The sequence below is a fragment of the Xenopus tropicalis genome, chromosome 1, assembly GCF_000004195.4.
Source record: "Xenopus tropicalis strain Nigerian chromosome 1, UCB_Xtro_10.0, whole genome shotgun sequence".
Lineage (NCBI taxonomy): Eukaryota > Metazoa > Chordata > Amphibia > Anura > Pipidae > Xenopus > Xenopus tropicalis.
The window spans coordinates 103,389,544-103,404,204 of NC_030677.2; the positions used below are offsets into that span (position 1 = coordinate 103,389,544).

The 14,661-nt window shown below is 39.8% G+C and overlaps 1 protein-coding gene across 1 annotated transcript; it reads right to left on the minus strand.

The window, feature by feature from the left end:
- Positions 1 to 8,005: 8,005 nt before the first annotated feature.
- Positions 8,006 to 10,899, minus strand: LOC116408316. The gene is made up of 3 exons (XM_031895096.1): positions 10,830 to 10,899; positions 10,244 to 10,317; positions 8,006 to 8,622 (listed from the first exon to the last, which is right to left on the minus strand). Exons 1-3 carry the CDS (start codon positions 10,846 to 10,848, stop codon positions 8,032 to 8,034), a joined length of 684 nt encoding a protein of 227 aa, XP_031750956.1. The 5' UTR covers positions 10,849 to 10,899; the 3' UTR covers positions 8,006 to 8,031.
- Positions 10,900 to 14,661: the final 3,762 nt, after the last annotated feature.

Genomic DNA, 14,661 nt, shown 5'->3' on the forward strand with positions numbered 1-14,661 from the left:
CAATAAGGATCAATTATATCTTAGTTGGGATCAAGTACAAGGTACTGTTTTATTATTACAGAGAAAAAGGAAATCAGTTTTAAAATTCTGAATTATTTGATTAAAATGGAGTCTATGGGAGACATGCTTTCCGTAATTCGGAGCTTTCTGGATAACGGGTTTCCGGATAAGGGATCATATACCTGTATTACTTTTTCTGGTCCCTCATAGCAATTGTGGGAGGACGAGAGAGGATTTAATCAGATTTTTCCTCCCAGTTAAAACTACTCTAGAATTAACACCTCCTAATATATAAACTTAAAAAAATAACTCAGGGGAATGAGGAGACTCATAATAGCAAGGTCTTTATTTATCCTTAAAAATCATATTTGGGAGGTGGAGATTGAGAGATTTGTTGGGTAAAACTAAAGAATGGCCCAGTAGAAATGTTTTATGGGAAACTAAAGCTTAACTAAGGAAGTAGGCTAGAAATGTTGTACATGTATATGTATGTATGTATGTATGTATGTATGTATAACTTTATTTATAAAGCGCCACAAGGGTACGCATCGCTGTTCAGTCTTAAATACAAAATTACAGAGAGGACAAGTGATATAATAAATAAATACAATAAATATATATACAGTGGTGTGAAAAACTATTTGCCCCCTTCCTGATTTCTTATTCTTTTGCATGTTTGTCACACTTAAATGTTTCTGCTCATCAAAAACCGTTAACTATTAGTCAAAGATAACATAATTGAACACAAAATGCAGTTTTTAAATGAAGGTTTACGTTATTAAGGGAGAAAAAAAACTCCAAATCTACATGGCCCTGTGTGAAAAAGTGATTGCCCCCCCTTGTCAAAAAATAACTTAACTGTGGTTTATCAATTTCAATTTTCAATTTCAATATCAATTTATGTAGTCACCCCCAGGCCTGATTACTGCCACACCTGTTTCAATCAAAAAATCACTTAAATAGGAGCTACCTGACACAGAGAAGTAGACCAAAAGCACCTCAAAAGCTAGACATCATGCCAAGATCCAAGGAAATTGAGGAACAAATCAGAACAAAAGTAATTGAGATCTATCAGTCTGGTAAAGGTTATAAAGCCATTTCTAAAGCTTTGGGACTCCAGCGAACCACAGATAGAGCCATTATCCACAAATGGCAAAAACATGGAACAGTGGTGAACCTTCCCAGGAGTGGCCGGCCGACCAAAATTACCCCAAGAGCGCAGAGACAACTCATCCGAGAGACCACAAAAGACCCCAGGACAACATCTAAAGAACTGCAGGCCTCACTTGCCTCAATTAAGGTCAGTGTTCACGACTCCACCATAAGAAAGAGACTGGGCAAAAACGGCCTGCATGGCAGATTTCCAAGGCGCAAACCACTTTTAAGCAAAAAGAACATTATGGCTCGTCTCAATTTTGCTAAAAAACATCTCAATGATTGCCAAGACTTTTGGGAAAATACCTTGTGGACCGACGCAACAAAAGTTGAACTTTTTGGAAGGTGCGTGTCCCGTTACATCTGGCGTAAAAGTAACACAGCATTTCAGAAAAAGAACATCATACCAACAGTAAAATATGGTGGCGGTAGTGTGATGGTCTGGGGTTGTTTTGCTGCTTCAGGACCTGGAAGGCTTGCTGTGATAGATGGAACCATGAATTCTACTGTCTACCAAAAAATCCTGAAGGAGAATGTCCGGCCATCTGTTCGTCAACTCAAGCTGAAGCGATCTTGGGTGCTGCAGCAGGACAATGACCCAAAACAAACCAGCAAATCCACCTCTGAATGGCTGAAGAAAAACAAAATGAAGACTTTGGAGTGGCCTAGTCAAAGTCCTGACCTGAATCCTATTGAGATGTTGTGGCATGACCTTAAAAAGGCGGTTCATGCTAGAAAACCCTCAAATAAAGCTGAATTACAACAATTCTGCAAAGATGAGTGGGCCAAAATTCCTCCAGAGCGCTGTAAAAGACTCGTTGCAAGTTATCGCAAACGCTTGATTGCAGTTATTGCTGCTAAGGGTGGCCCAACCAGTTATTAGGTTCAGGGGGCAATTACTTTTTCACACAGGGCCATGTAGGTTTGGATTTTTTTTCTCCCTAAATAATAAAAACCCTCATTTAAAAACTGCATTTTGTGTTTACTTGTGTTATCTTTGACTAATAGTTAAATGTGTTTGATGATCAGAAACATTTTGTGTGACAAACATGCAAAAGAATAAGAAATCAGGAAGGGGGCAAATAGTTTTTCACACCACTGTATGTATTTGTATATATATATAAGTGCCATGTGGTATGAGACACAATAGGAAGGAGGTCCCTGCCCCGTAGAGCTTACAATCTAAGTGAGAGCTTACAGTTGGGCTTCCATACCAGCCCAAGGCAACCACAGCTCTTTAGCAGGGAAGATCTGTGCCCCCAGAGATGCCCCAGAAGCCCCCCATCTTCTTTTTTGCTGATTCCCTGTACTCGGTGCTGCTGTAAGTTACTGAGCTTAGGGACCGACTCACAATATGCTGTATATATAGAATATAAATGCCATCAGAATTTAATAATTAGCCCTGTAGCACCAGCTTATATGACAGACAAACCTCATTTTCTGCTTGATAATTTGTGACGCCCCCCAAGCTTGGCTTAGGGTTTAGCACTTCTTTAATAAATTAAAAAGACACTATGCAAAGCACATTTACACATGCCCAGTTATGTTGCTGAAACAAAGATGCACATTTTCTGTTTTAAATATGAACATAATTTAAAACATAGTCTATGTGGATATTTTCTTAATTTTACGTTCCTAAGGGCATCTGTTGTACCAAAATAGTTTCCCCCACTGGAGGTGCTGGCTTATGGAGGCCTCACTCCAGTCGAGGGAAACAATAGTGGGGGGGTTTTGGGGGGGGGGGGTGGTTTAAATCTCTCCCTGAGAGCTTAGCCACCTGCATTGGGAGGGAATGGCACACGTGCATAATTAGAGCTCCTGGCAAGGTCATTATGTGCATGCGTGTGCATATAGAGCAAAAGCTCTGGCACTATTCTCAGTGCCACAATATGGCAACCCACACCAGGTGCTCCCTCCCTAGCAGCTGGAGGTGGGGCATTTAAAAAATAAAAAAAAAATAGTATATACTACTGAGTAAACCATTATCCAGGGTCTTCCATTATTAGAGTACAGAGTATACTTAGGAAATTAAAGACACTCTCTTGTTATACTTGATCCCTTCTTCTTGGTCACCCATACCAGCTGCAGGAGTAAGAAAAAAGGACGAGGGCAGTGGTGGAACATACTGAGCGCTGGGGTTGTTACTGCACCCCCTCTAATTTTTATTGATAATTTAAAAATGAATTTTGGAAACATTGACACAAAACACACAAAATAAATATTGTACTTAATTACAATAGATGTGCAGAACTCTACACTATTAAGTGCTAGCAGCGCCCCTTCTAGAATATGTGGTGTGGCTGCGGACTCCCATTAACATTAAGGCAATTATAGATCCAGGGTCCAGGGATGTGCAACTAAAATTGGGCATATACATAAATATCCTCCCAAGAATATCATAGCCCTTTTGACCAGCCAAACCATCTTGACCAACCATCTTTTTACTTGGAGGCACTGCTGTAGAATCTTAGTTACTACATACAGTCAATTTGTATTTCTGAGAAAACAAATTTACAAAATTACAAAAGTACCAAAAAAATGTTGAATCAAAGTTTAGGAAACCAAACCACAGTACTAAGTATATCATTGTGTTCTGATTAGAACTATTATGTGACAGTTTCATTGAAGCCATTGCATAAAGTCTAAAACAGACTTATAAATATAATGGCATCTATTTGATCATTGAAAGTGGGTTTAGACACAGGCTTATCAGTACTGTATTGCAGGTAAATCTAAAGCTGGCAAAACATGGGGCAGCGTTCTGAATATCCAATCTGTTGAAGACTTGTACACTTTGGGAAACCAATTGGGCACTCTGTATTGATGTGTGTTGCAGTCCATAGTTAAGTGATGATCTGATACATGCAATGTAAACCCTATGGCTCACCCGTGCAGGACATAGCACCAATGTGCAGAGCACAGGTATACCTGCAATTTCCCTGCAGATGGTGAAAGCTACAATACCTCAATGTTCCATTCATTGTCTGCAGTAATTGACATCTATCACTGCATGCATAAAGCTGATTTAGCTTAAAAAAGTGTACAAGTGGTATGTATGCTATCAAAGTATAGATCGATATATGCTAGCTGTTGATTGGGGTGCTGGGATTTATTAGACCAAGAACAAACTTTGCACTTGATATTAACTCTAAAGTGATTTAAAGGAGGGTGTAAGACAATAATGTATTTTTATGTTGGGTTGAAAACCCCACATACTGTTCTTCGACTTTGGCTTATTCTTCCGCTTCTTCTTCTTAGCGCCCCCCATTTTCTAAACGCTACTCCTCCTACAGTTTTAGGGATACAACACCCAAACTCCCCACACATCTTCGCCCTATAGCGGAGCAGGTTGCTGTGCTTTTCTAAGCGATCCCGCCCCCCGTCTTTTTGTGGCGCCGCTCCGAACCCCCCAATTTTCCCATTGACTTTGACAGGGAAGATTTTCAAACTGCTGCCACACTTACAGCTTTGAAGCTACACCCCCCAAACTTGAATAACATAATCATGGAGTCACCCCGAATGAAGCAGCAACATTTGTTGGATGACCCCAAAGTGGGAGGGGCCAACAACAGCCAATCAAATTTGAATCATTGATTTTAATGGGGAAATTAAACTGCAGCCAATCTTACAGCTTTGAGGCTACACTCCCCAAACTTGAATCACACAGTCATGGGGTCAGCCTGAATGAAAATATGATGATTGCTGGATGCCCAAAAGTGAACGGAGCTGTGAACAGCCAATCAGATTTTACCTATTGATTTAGCGGAAATCCAACCTGCTGCCAGTCTCACAGTAATAACACCGGGGTCCCCAAACTTTTTACACTTGGTCACTAGGGGACTGCAGTCTAAGTTTTGAAAAGTGGGTGGAGCCACCAACAGCCAATCAAATTTCACCTATTGAATTTTATTGGTTTGATGCCAGATTTTCCAAACTTTGCACAGTCAGTCACTGGGTGACTTTGTACTCAAGGTTAGAAAAAGTGGGCGGGGCTCCCAAAAGCCAATCACATTTCTTTCATTGTTTTCAGTGGGAAAATTTTAACTGCTGCCATTCTCACATGTTCAATGTCAGGGTCCCCAAACTTTGCACAGTTTGTCTCTGGGTGACTATGTTCCAAGTTTAGAAAAGTGGGTGGGGCTAAGAACAGCCAATCAGATTTCACCTATAGACTTCAATCATTTAAATTTAAACTGCTGCCATTCTTTAAATATTAATACTAAGGTCTCCAAACTTTGCAGAGCTAGTCACCAGGTAACTGCGGTTCAGAGTTAGAAAAAGTGGGTGGAGTCGCCAACAGCCAATCAGACTTCACCTATTGAAATTTTTTTTTGTTTAAATTTAAAATGCTGCCTTTCTCACACTATTTATGTCAGGTTTCCCAAAATTTGGGAAAGTAACTGGTTGACCATGTATTCAGGGTTAGAAAAAGTGGACGGAACCACCAGCAGCCAATCCATTTCCACCCAATAAATTTCATTGGTTTATATTTAAACTGATGCCATTATTTAAGTATTAATTCCAGGGTTGTTAAAGTTTCCAGAGTTAGTCACTGGGTATTTCCCATTCAAAGTTAGAAAAAGTGGGCAGAGCCACTAACAGCCAATCACATTTTACACATTTACTTTCAATGGTGTAAAAAGTGTAAGCCCCAAACTTTGCAGAGTTGGTCATGGTCACCTCAGTTCAAAAATAGGAAAAGTGGGTTGGGCCACTAACAGCCAATCAGATTTCATCTATTGGATTTTATTGGTTAAATTTAAAATGCTGTCATTCTCACACTGTTTATGCCAGGGTGCCCACTGTTTGGGTGACATCACCTCAAGGTTAGAAAAAGTGGGCACACCCACCAATCACAATTTACTTATTAACTTTTATTGGTTTCAATTTAAACTGCTGCTGTTCTTTAACTAATAATCCTATTGTCACTAAACTTTGCAGACAAAAATAGAGAGCCCGTTAAGTATTAAGTTAAACAATTTTTTTTAGATTTTGAATCCTTTTTAATATAAAATGAAGAAATAAATGTGCATCCATATTTCTTGAAGAATCTCATAATTTTGCACCACAGCTTTTTTTTCCATTGAGAGATCTCATTGTAGGTGCAGAGATCTTGTAAATGTAACGTGCTTCTCCTTCTGTCGTAGTTATACTTCTCCCCACTCCCTGCTGCGTCCCCGCGTCATGTCCCCGCAGTGAAGCAGACAGGTAACATAGTACATAGTAACATAGTAAGTTGGGTTGAAAAAAGACATACGTCCATCACGTTCAACCATAATGCCTATATATAACCTGCCTAACTACTAGTTGATCCAGAGGAAGGCAAAAAACCCCATCTGAAGCCTCTCTAATTTGCCGCAGAGGGGAAAAAATTCCTTCCTGACTCCAAGATGGCAATCGGACCAGTCCCTGGATCAACTTGTACTAAGAGCTATCTCCCATAACCCTGTATCCCCTCACTTGTACTGAGAGCTATCTCCCATAACCCTGTATTCCCTCACTTGTACTGAGAGCTATCCCCCTACCCCTGTATTCCCTCACTTGTACTGAGAGCTATCTCCCATACCCCTGTATTCCCTCACTTGTACTAAGAGCTATCTCCCATAACCTTGTATTCCCTCACTTGTACTGAGAGCTATCTCCCATAACCTTGTATTCCCTCACTTGTACTGAGAGCTATCTCCCATAACCCTGTATTCCCTCACTTGCTAAGAATCCATCCAGCCCCTTCTTAAAGTTATATAATGTATCAGCCAGCACAACTGATTCGGGGAGGGTATTCCACAACTTCACAGCTCTCCCAGTAAAAAATCCTCCATCTCCAGGTAGTAGCCAGGGGTGAGGACGCAGCGGGGGCCGGGTAAATCACCTTGGGGGGCCGGATCTGGCTCGCGGGGCCGTAGTTTGAGGATACCTGTTCTAAAGAATCTTATAAATTTGCTCTCTTTTTTTCTTCTTCCATTGTGGGATCTCTCTTCAGTGAGTTCTTCTTTTGGTATTCTATAGCCTTCCTCACCTGATCTTTTCCCTTCATTTCCATTATCAGGGCCTGTATATTGGTTATGACCCCTGATATTTCATCTACTCCACCCTACAAGTATCTTGAAGCTGGACTTTTACATGCATCTAGGGCAGGGTTCCTCAAACTTTTTAAACAGGGGGCCAGTTCATGGTCCCTCAGACTTTTCGGGGTCCAGTCCTCAAACTATGACCCCGCCCCCCCCACTCCCCACTGTGTCTTCAAGCTACGGCCCCGCTCCCCCTCTCCCCGCTGCGTCCTCAACTACGGCCCCGCTCCCCCTCTCCCCACTGCGTCCTCAAACTATGGCCCGCTCCAGCTCCCTGCTGCGTCCTCAAACTATGGAGCCTGCTCCATACTTCTGCTCCCCGCTGTGTCCTCCCACTTTCCGCTCCATCCAGCCGCTCCGTGCTCCATACTCCTGCTCCTCGCTGTGTCCTCCCGCTCCCCCGCCCCGTCCTGCCACTCCCTGCTCCGTCCTGCCGCTCTCTGCTCCGTCCTGCCGCTCTCTGCTCCGTCCTGCCGCCCCCCGCTCCGTCCTGCCGCCCCCCCGCTCCGTCCTGCCGCTCTCTGCTCTGTCCTGCCGCTCTCTGCTCCGTCCTGCCGCCCCCCGCTCCGTCCTGCCGCCCCCCGCTCCGTCCTGCCGCTCCCCGCTCCGTCCTCCCGCTCTTCCGCTCCGTCCTCCCGCTCCCCGCTTTTTCTGTGCTTTGGTTTTTTAATTTTTTTTTGCTTTTTTGGTTTTTTGCTTTTTTTGTATTTTGTCTTTTTTAAATTTTTTTGTTTTTGTTTTTTTCAAATTTTTTTTTGAAATTTTGGTTTTTTTGGTTTTTTTTTCATTTTCTCATTGCTTCCTATGATTAATCATTCTGCAGCAGATCTTCGTCATGGTCAAGCATTGTGCTCTTCCACTGCCGGGTCCCATCATTATAAGTAGAGAGATTTGCATCAAAGTGCACATCTCTTTTGGTTGTGGACCCTTTTACCATGTCATCTGTGCGTTGCCCACTTTCATCACAGTTTTCTGTGTTTTCTTTATTCCCACCTTTCTTAGATTTCTTTCTAAAGATTCTTCTAAAGAATCTTAGAAATTTGCCTTCTTTTTTGTGCTTCCATTGTGGGATCGCATATAAAGTGCAGAGGTTTTCTGCAAAGCTGACTCGCTTTACAGTGTTTTTCTCCTCTGCATCTTCAGTGGTCTCCATTCTTTTTTCCTCACTTGTCTCACCGCTCTTAGATCCTTCCTGTTCTTCTCCCTCACTGATATCAGAGCCCTCGCTGCTTTTGGGTTGCTCTTCTGCAGTGTTTTCACTGCTTGAGGAGCTCCCCATAGCAGTTTCGTAACTCTCATCAGTGAGTTCGTCCTTTGGTGTTACTTGTTCTTTCCCCTTCACTTCCAATATCAGGGCCTGCATATTGTCTACAACCCCTAATATGTCATCAATTCTGTCCTACAAGTAAAGCAAAGAATAAATAAGTTCATCAGGCCAATCATTTTTACATTTCTAATTTCATACAAAAAAGTAGTTGTATTTTAAGATAAATAAGTTCACTTCTACCATTTAAGAAAGCTGACCTACTGCCACAATTCAGAATTTGAGAATAACTGGCCTTTGTTTTATACAGTAAATACAGGTTGAGGCTCTGCACAAGTGTTGGGAGGTGGTGCATTGGGGTGAGGGGCAGAAGGCTGGGCATTGTGGGCTGGTAATTAAAATGTAACTTAGATGCAGGTACAAATGATTGCTCTGCAGCCGGATTCTAGTTATCACGTTAGGTGTAACCCCTAAACATTGCTGTTTGTCATAGATGACCAATAATTTGTCTATGTACAATGATAGCATTCTTTATGTGAAAAGGAATATCTAGAAGGAAGTATATGAAAAACTAATAGTGCAATACTGAAATTACTAAAGGTAACAACAAGGAAACCATATTCCCTATGGGTAATGCTTTAAGTTATACGGGAAGCCACAGTTACATAGCATGGGGGACACATACCATCGTACCAGCACAATGCGCCCTCAAGATGTGCTCTGCTCTTTGAAACGCACATGCACAATATAGCTCATAAGCGAGAGCAGAACCGACAGAGACGCACAAGTAACTGAGCGCGCAGTGAGGTCATCTGGGCTCATTGGGAACCAACTAAAGGACTGTCTTAACGGGAAGCGACTTTTTCGTATTTTCCGCGACTTTTTCGTATATTTTCTGCAACTTTTTCGCTGCTGTCACGTCAATACGATGAAATAGTCGCAACGAATACGAAAAAGTCTCAACGGCTAAGAAAAGACAGCAAAATTTTCATTTCCAATTAGAATTTTTGCCATTCGGGTTTCGGATTTGTGGATTAGTAAATCTCCCCCTAAGGATAGTATTCAATTTCTGCTTATGATCCTGTGAGTACCCACCTAACTGTGGATTGGAACCACTGGGGTGAAAATGATTTCTCTTGTTTAACTACAACTTGCGTGCAGAACATTATTAAGTGGCTTCCTATATAACTTATTGTTACCTTTAGAGTTTACAGTATTGCACTATTAGGGGCAGATTTACTAATGCACGAACGGGCCGAAAGCGCCTGAACGCGTTTTTTCGCAATGATCGGTATGTTTTGCAACTTTTTCGTCGCCGCCACGACTTTTTCGTATGTCCCGTGATTTTTTGTTGCCGTTACGACTTTATCGGATATTTTCCGCGACTTTTTTGTAGCCGACGCGAAAAAATCGGATTGGTTTTTTCGCCGTTTACAATTGCTCAATACGAAAAAATCGCGACGGCAACGAAAAAGTCGCGCAAAATTCGAAAAAACACACAACAGCGACGAAAAAGTCGCAAAATTTTCGTTTCCAATCCGATTTTTTCCCATTCGGGATTCGGATTCGTGGATTAGTAAATGTGCCCCTTACTGTTTTATGCGCTTCCCTCTAGATATTCACATACGTAACCAACATGGTGAAGACCCGGTAAACAAAGGAAGCTGCATTTGAATATATATTTTCATATATATTTATATTTATATATATATAGAATTCTTTAGTGGAACATAGAGTATATTTATTATTTGCATACCTCTAAATGAGCCAGCGAATCGATCCAGGCTTCCCGGAGCTCCTCTAGCTGCTCATTGTAGATGCCTTCTATTTCTGGATAAAAAGAAAAATATTTGTGAGATATGTTCTGCTTTACATAAACGATAAATCAAACCTTGTGATTAAATTGAAAAGGTGCCAAAATGTTGTTGAGTGTTTTGTGCTGTGAAGAAGTAACGGTTTAGTGCAATTACAGGGGAAATATGTCTCATTGTTAGGTTCTTTTACACAGATATTCTTATTTTCCTGCTTTGATTTATATATATATATATATATATATATATATATATATATGGAAGCTGCCATGCTTATTGCTTCTTACTTGTTTTTAATCTTGTTCTTAGTCATTCAACAAACAGTGCCTTCCAGTGGCTAAATTGCCATAAAAACAAGCCAAATATTTATTTTTCTATATCCATAATTGTCCCCTATACTGTCCTTAGAGGATAATCCATAGTACATTATTGAATGGTTATAGAGTTCCAAACTGTGTGTGTAGGTACATACAGTAGGAGTTAGCTTATGAAATATCTATTAAGGGTATATCAAAAGAATTTGATTATTACCTTTCAATTCCCGATCCATTTCGGTTCTAAATTGTCGAATGACAATTTCGAAATCGTCCACCTTTTTCTGCTGAAATATAGATATTTATATAATTAGTGAATTCAGTTTAATTGTAGACATTTCACTTCAAACTAATTCACTTTAAATTGAAATGCAGTCAGATCAACTACTGGGGCGCATCTGAGTTTCTTTAACTGTTACATTAGCTGATTCATTATTTTAATCTGCATACACATACTTCTAATAAGCTAATACTACAGATACTTCTAATAAGCTAATACTACAGATACTTCTAATAAGCTAATACTACAGATGCTTCTAATAAGCTAATACTACAGATGCTTCTAATAAGCTAATACTACAGATACTTCTAATAAGCTAATACTACAGGTACTTCTAATAAGCTAATACTACAGATGCTTCTAATAAGCTAATACTACAGATACTTCTAATAAGCTAATACTACAGATGCTTCTAATAAGCTAATACTACAGATGCTTCTAATAAGCTAATACTACAGATACTTCTAATAAGCTAATACTACAGGTACTTCTAATAAGCTAATACTACAGATGCTTCTAATAAGCTAATACTACAGATACTTCTAATAAGCTAATACTACAGATACTTCTAATAAGCTAATACTACAGGTACTTCTAATAAGCTAATACTACAGATACTTCTAATAAGCTAATACTACAGATGCTTCTAATAAGCTAATACTACAGGTACTTCTAATAAGCTAATACTACAGATACTTCTAATAAGCTAATACTACAGATACTTCTAATAAGCTAATACTACAGGTACTTCTAATAAGCTAATACTACAGATGCTTCTAATAAGCTAATACTACAGGTACTTCTAATAAGCTAATACTACAGATGCTTCTAATAAGCTAATACTACAGATACTTCTAATAAACTAATACTACAGATACTTCTAATAAACTAATACTACAGATGCTTCTAATAAGCTTGATTAGAGTTTAGGAGTGGGAAAAAAATTAATAAAACCCGCCAATTAACTTCAATGCATTTCACATATTTTTCAGCAGTTTCATGATTTTTTTGCTGAAGCAAAATGGGACAGATTGGCTCGTTAGTATTCCCTAGAGTTTGTATTAGAGAATTTATTTGATTTTAGAATCTGCATACAGATAGCTCTGACATTCTCCGTTCAGTTAAAAATGTCATATAAGCTTCATCTCATGGAATCCTACATGTAGAGACAGATTGCTGAGAGCGGATTGTGACAATAACTTTTTAAATGATTTTGTTTAGAAAGTCTCTTTCCATGAGATTTATGTTATATTAAAGGTTTTTTTTATGAAAGTTCCCCATAAATTAAATATTTTAATATCCTTACCATTTTCCTGCATGGCAGGCAAGAAAAGAGTCTGGAAACCATTTTTTTTTTAAAAACTGTGATATCTTGGATTTTTTCAACAGATGACTAGCTCGCCTTCGCACTCTGACTTGACAAAACCAAATGTGGCTGTGCCTGAGTGTGTGTGTTCTATAGCTAAACAGTGACCATTGTGACATCATCACATTGTGATGATGTCATAATGGCTCTGGTGTTTACATTGTGGAATACACTCAGCCTTAGAATGTCGTTACTATGGAAACCTATTGCACACATACCTACAGAGAGTTTCAATGCTCTAAATGGCAGTTAAATGGGAACTGTCATAAAAACAAAGTGTAATACAGGCTTCATTTCATGAAGGTCTCCATGTTGAGACAGATTGCTGAGAGGGGCATAGCGAAGAATCATTTTTAGAATGACTTTGTTTAAAAAGCTCCTTTAGATTACATGTAAAAACTATACTTAATAGTTCCCCAGAAATTAAATACTTGTTTAATACTTGTTTTTTTGCAACTAAATACCTCGCTTCCACCCTCTGACTTTAAAATAATATACAATCAATATCAAATGCCAATAACTAACCTTTAAATATTAAATACTCTTGAAGTGTAAACTTTGACCCGTGCACAAAAAATAATAAAGAATCAGTTACTTGGTCAGGAGTGAGTTTTATAGTGATCGCTGATGCACAAATATCCAAATACAACATCCAGTATCAGGGCTGCCATCTGGGGGGGAGGGGGGCAGTTGTGCTGGGCCTGGTGAGATCTGCATATGAATTTGGGCCCAATTGTATCATTAAAGTTATGAAAATTGCACAAGTTACCTATAAAGTTACACTAAAACTTACACAAGTTGCCTAGAAACTTAAAATAACTTAATAAATAGGAGCTTACATAACGTGCGTAGCAAGTAGGGGCAATGCTGAGAAGCTTAACTCCACTGACCATCAATGAATAAAAGAACTTAGGCTGATGTCAGATGTGGCGTATTCTCTGCAAGCTGAAAACGCTTGCCGGGAATACGCCCCGCTACTGGAAATGCGTCCTACCTGTGCCTGCACCCGAATGAATGAGATACGCTCAGGTGCAGGCACATGTAGCCGAAATACGCATAAAAACGCGAGAGAATGTAAAGTCTGCTGTTTTTATGCGTATTTCGGCTAAATGTGCTTGCACCTGAGCGTATCTCATTCATTCGGGTGCAGGCACAGGTAGGACGCATTTACAGAAGCGGGGCGTATTCTCGGCAAGGGTTTTTTGGCTTGTCGAGAATACACCACGTCTGACATCAACCTTAAGGTAAATTCCACATTCCCCCCAATGAAATGACTGACTAAATATCACATTAATCTGAACTGCTTCTTACAGAGTATGGCAGTTTATATTCGGATTTATTTACTGAATTATATAAACTATTAACTTCATGAACTTTCCACTGGTTATTGGGCCCCACAGCAAGATTATTGGGCCCCTAGACTTACTTTTAGACAATTTTACGTAAATTATGCAGAAACTTGCAAAGGTTGAAAGAAATGTACTTAAGTTACTTATCAAGCAATGAGAGTACAGAGCAGCGTGACAGGGGCAGGTAGGGGGGTAGGGTCTAACTAAGGCAAGCTCCACTGAGCCCCAAATGAACTGACTGACTTATTAGCAAATTAATCATTTTTACTATATATATGAACTACTACTGACTAGTTATTGGCCCCCTAAATGTACACAGGTGACAGAGGCAGGGAGGTGGGTAGGTTAAACTTAGGGAAAACTCCGCTGACCCAGTGAACTGGCTGTTAATTAGCAATGGAACTATTTAAATGAACTGCTTATTATAGAGTAACATTATTATTTATACTATTTACTCAATGATATGAGCATCTTCTACATGAACTTTCCAGCAGTGGAATGATCAGTATTGGCACTCTTCACTTCCTCCTGTTCCATATGTTGGCCCCACTTATTGGAACAATAGAAAGGTCCCCATGCATAAGTATGGCCCATCATATGGTATCCGTTTGGTTGGGCTGTGGGCCAATCAGTTAGAGTCTGTTAATTGTTGGACCATGTATGCCTACCTTTAGATGATTCAAAATCTATTGTTGATTGGTTTGATACCTATATTAGTAAGTAAGCCCCCCGGAGTTATTGTTACCAGCACTTTCAGTATGAAAGGAATTCAGTTGTGGTGATATGAAAAATGGAGATAATTGCATGTGACTGAGTAAGGGAGATAGGTGTGATAATAGCTGTGGCGTTACTGCTCACGTTTAGCCACTTGCCAATTCAACTCATTGTATAAATGCACATATTGTGTCAGTTTTATACTCCCCTGGACTATGGTATGATGAGAAGTGCATATAGTGTATCCTTTAATCTATTCTCTCCATGCCTTTATCATGTCATGTTTTCCTAACAGTTCTGTCTAACCGTGGCTATTTACCTTTTGTGATAAGCACATTTT

Excerpts from the sequence above, each read along its gene's own strand:
- LOC116408316 (XM_031895096.1), bottom strand. Across the intron at positions 8,623-10,243 it reads ATTCGCTGGCTCATTTAGAG|GACAGAATTGATGACATATT; the intron begins GTATGCAAATAA and ends CTTTACTTGTAG.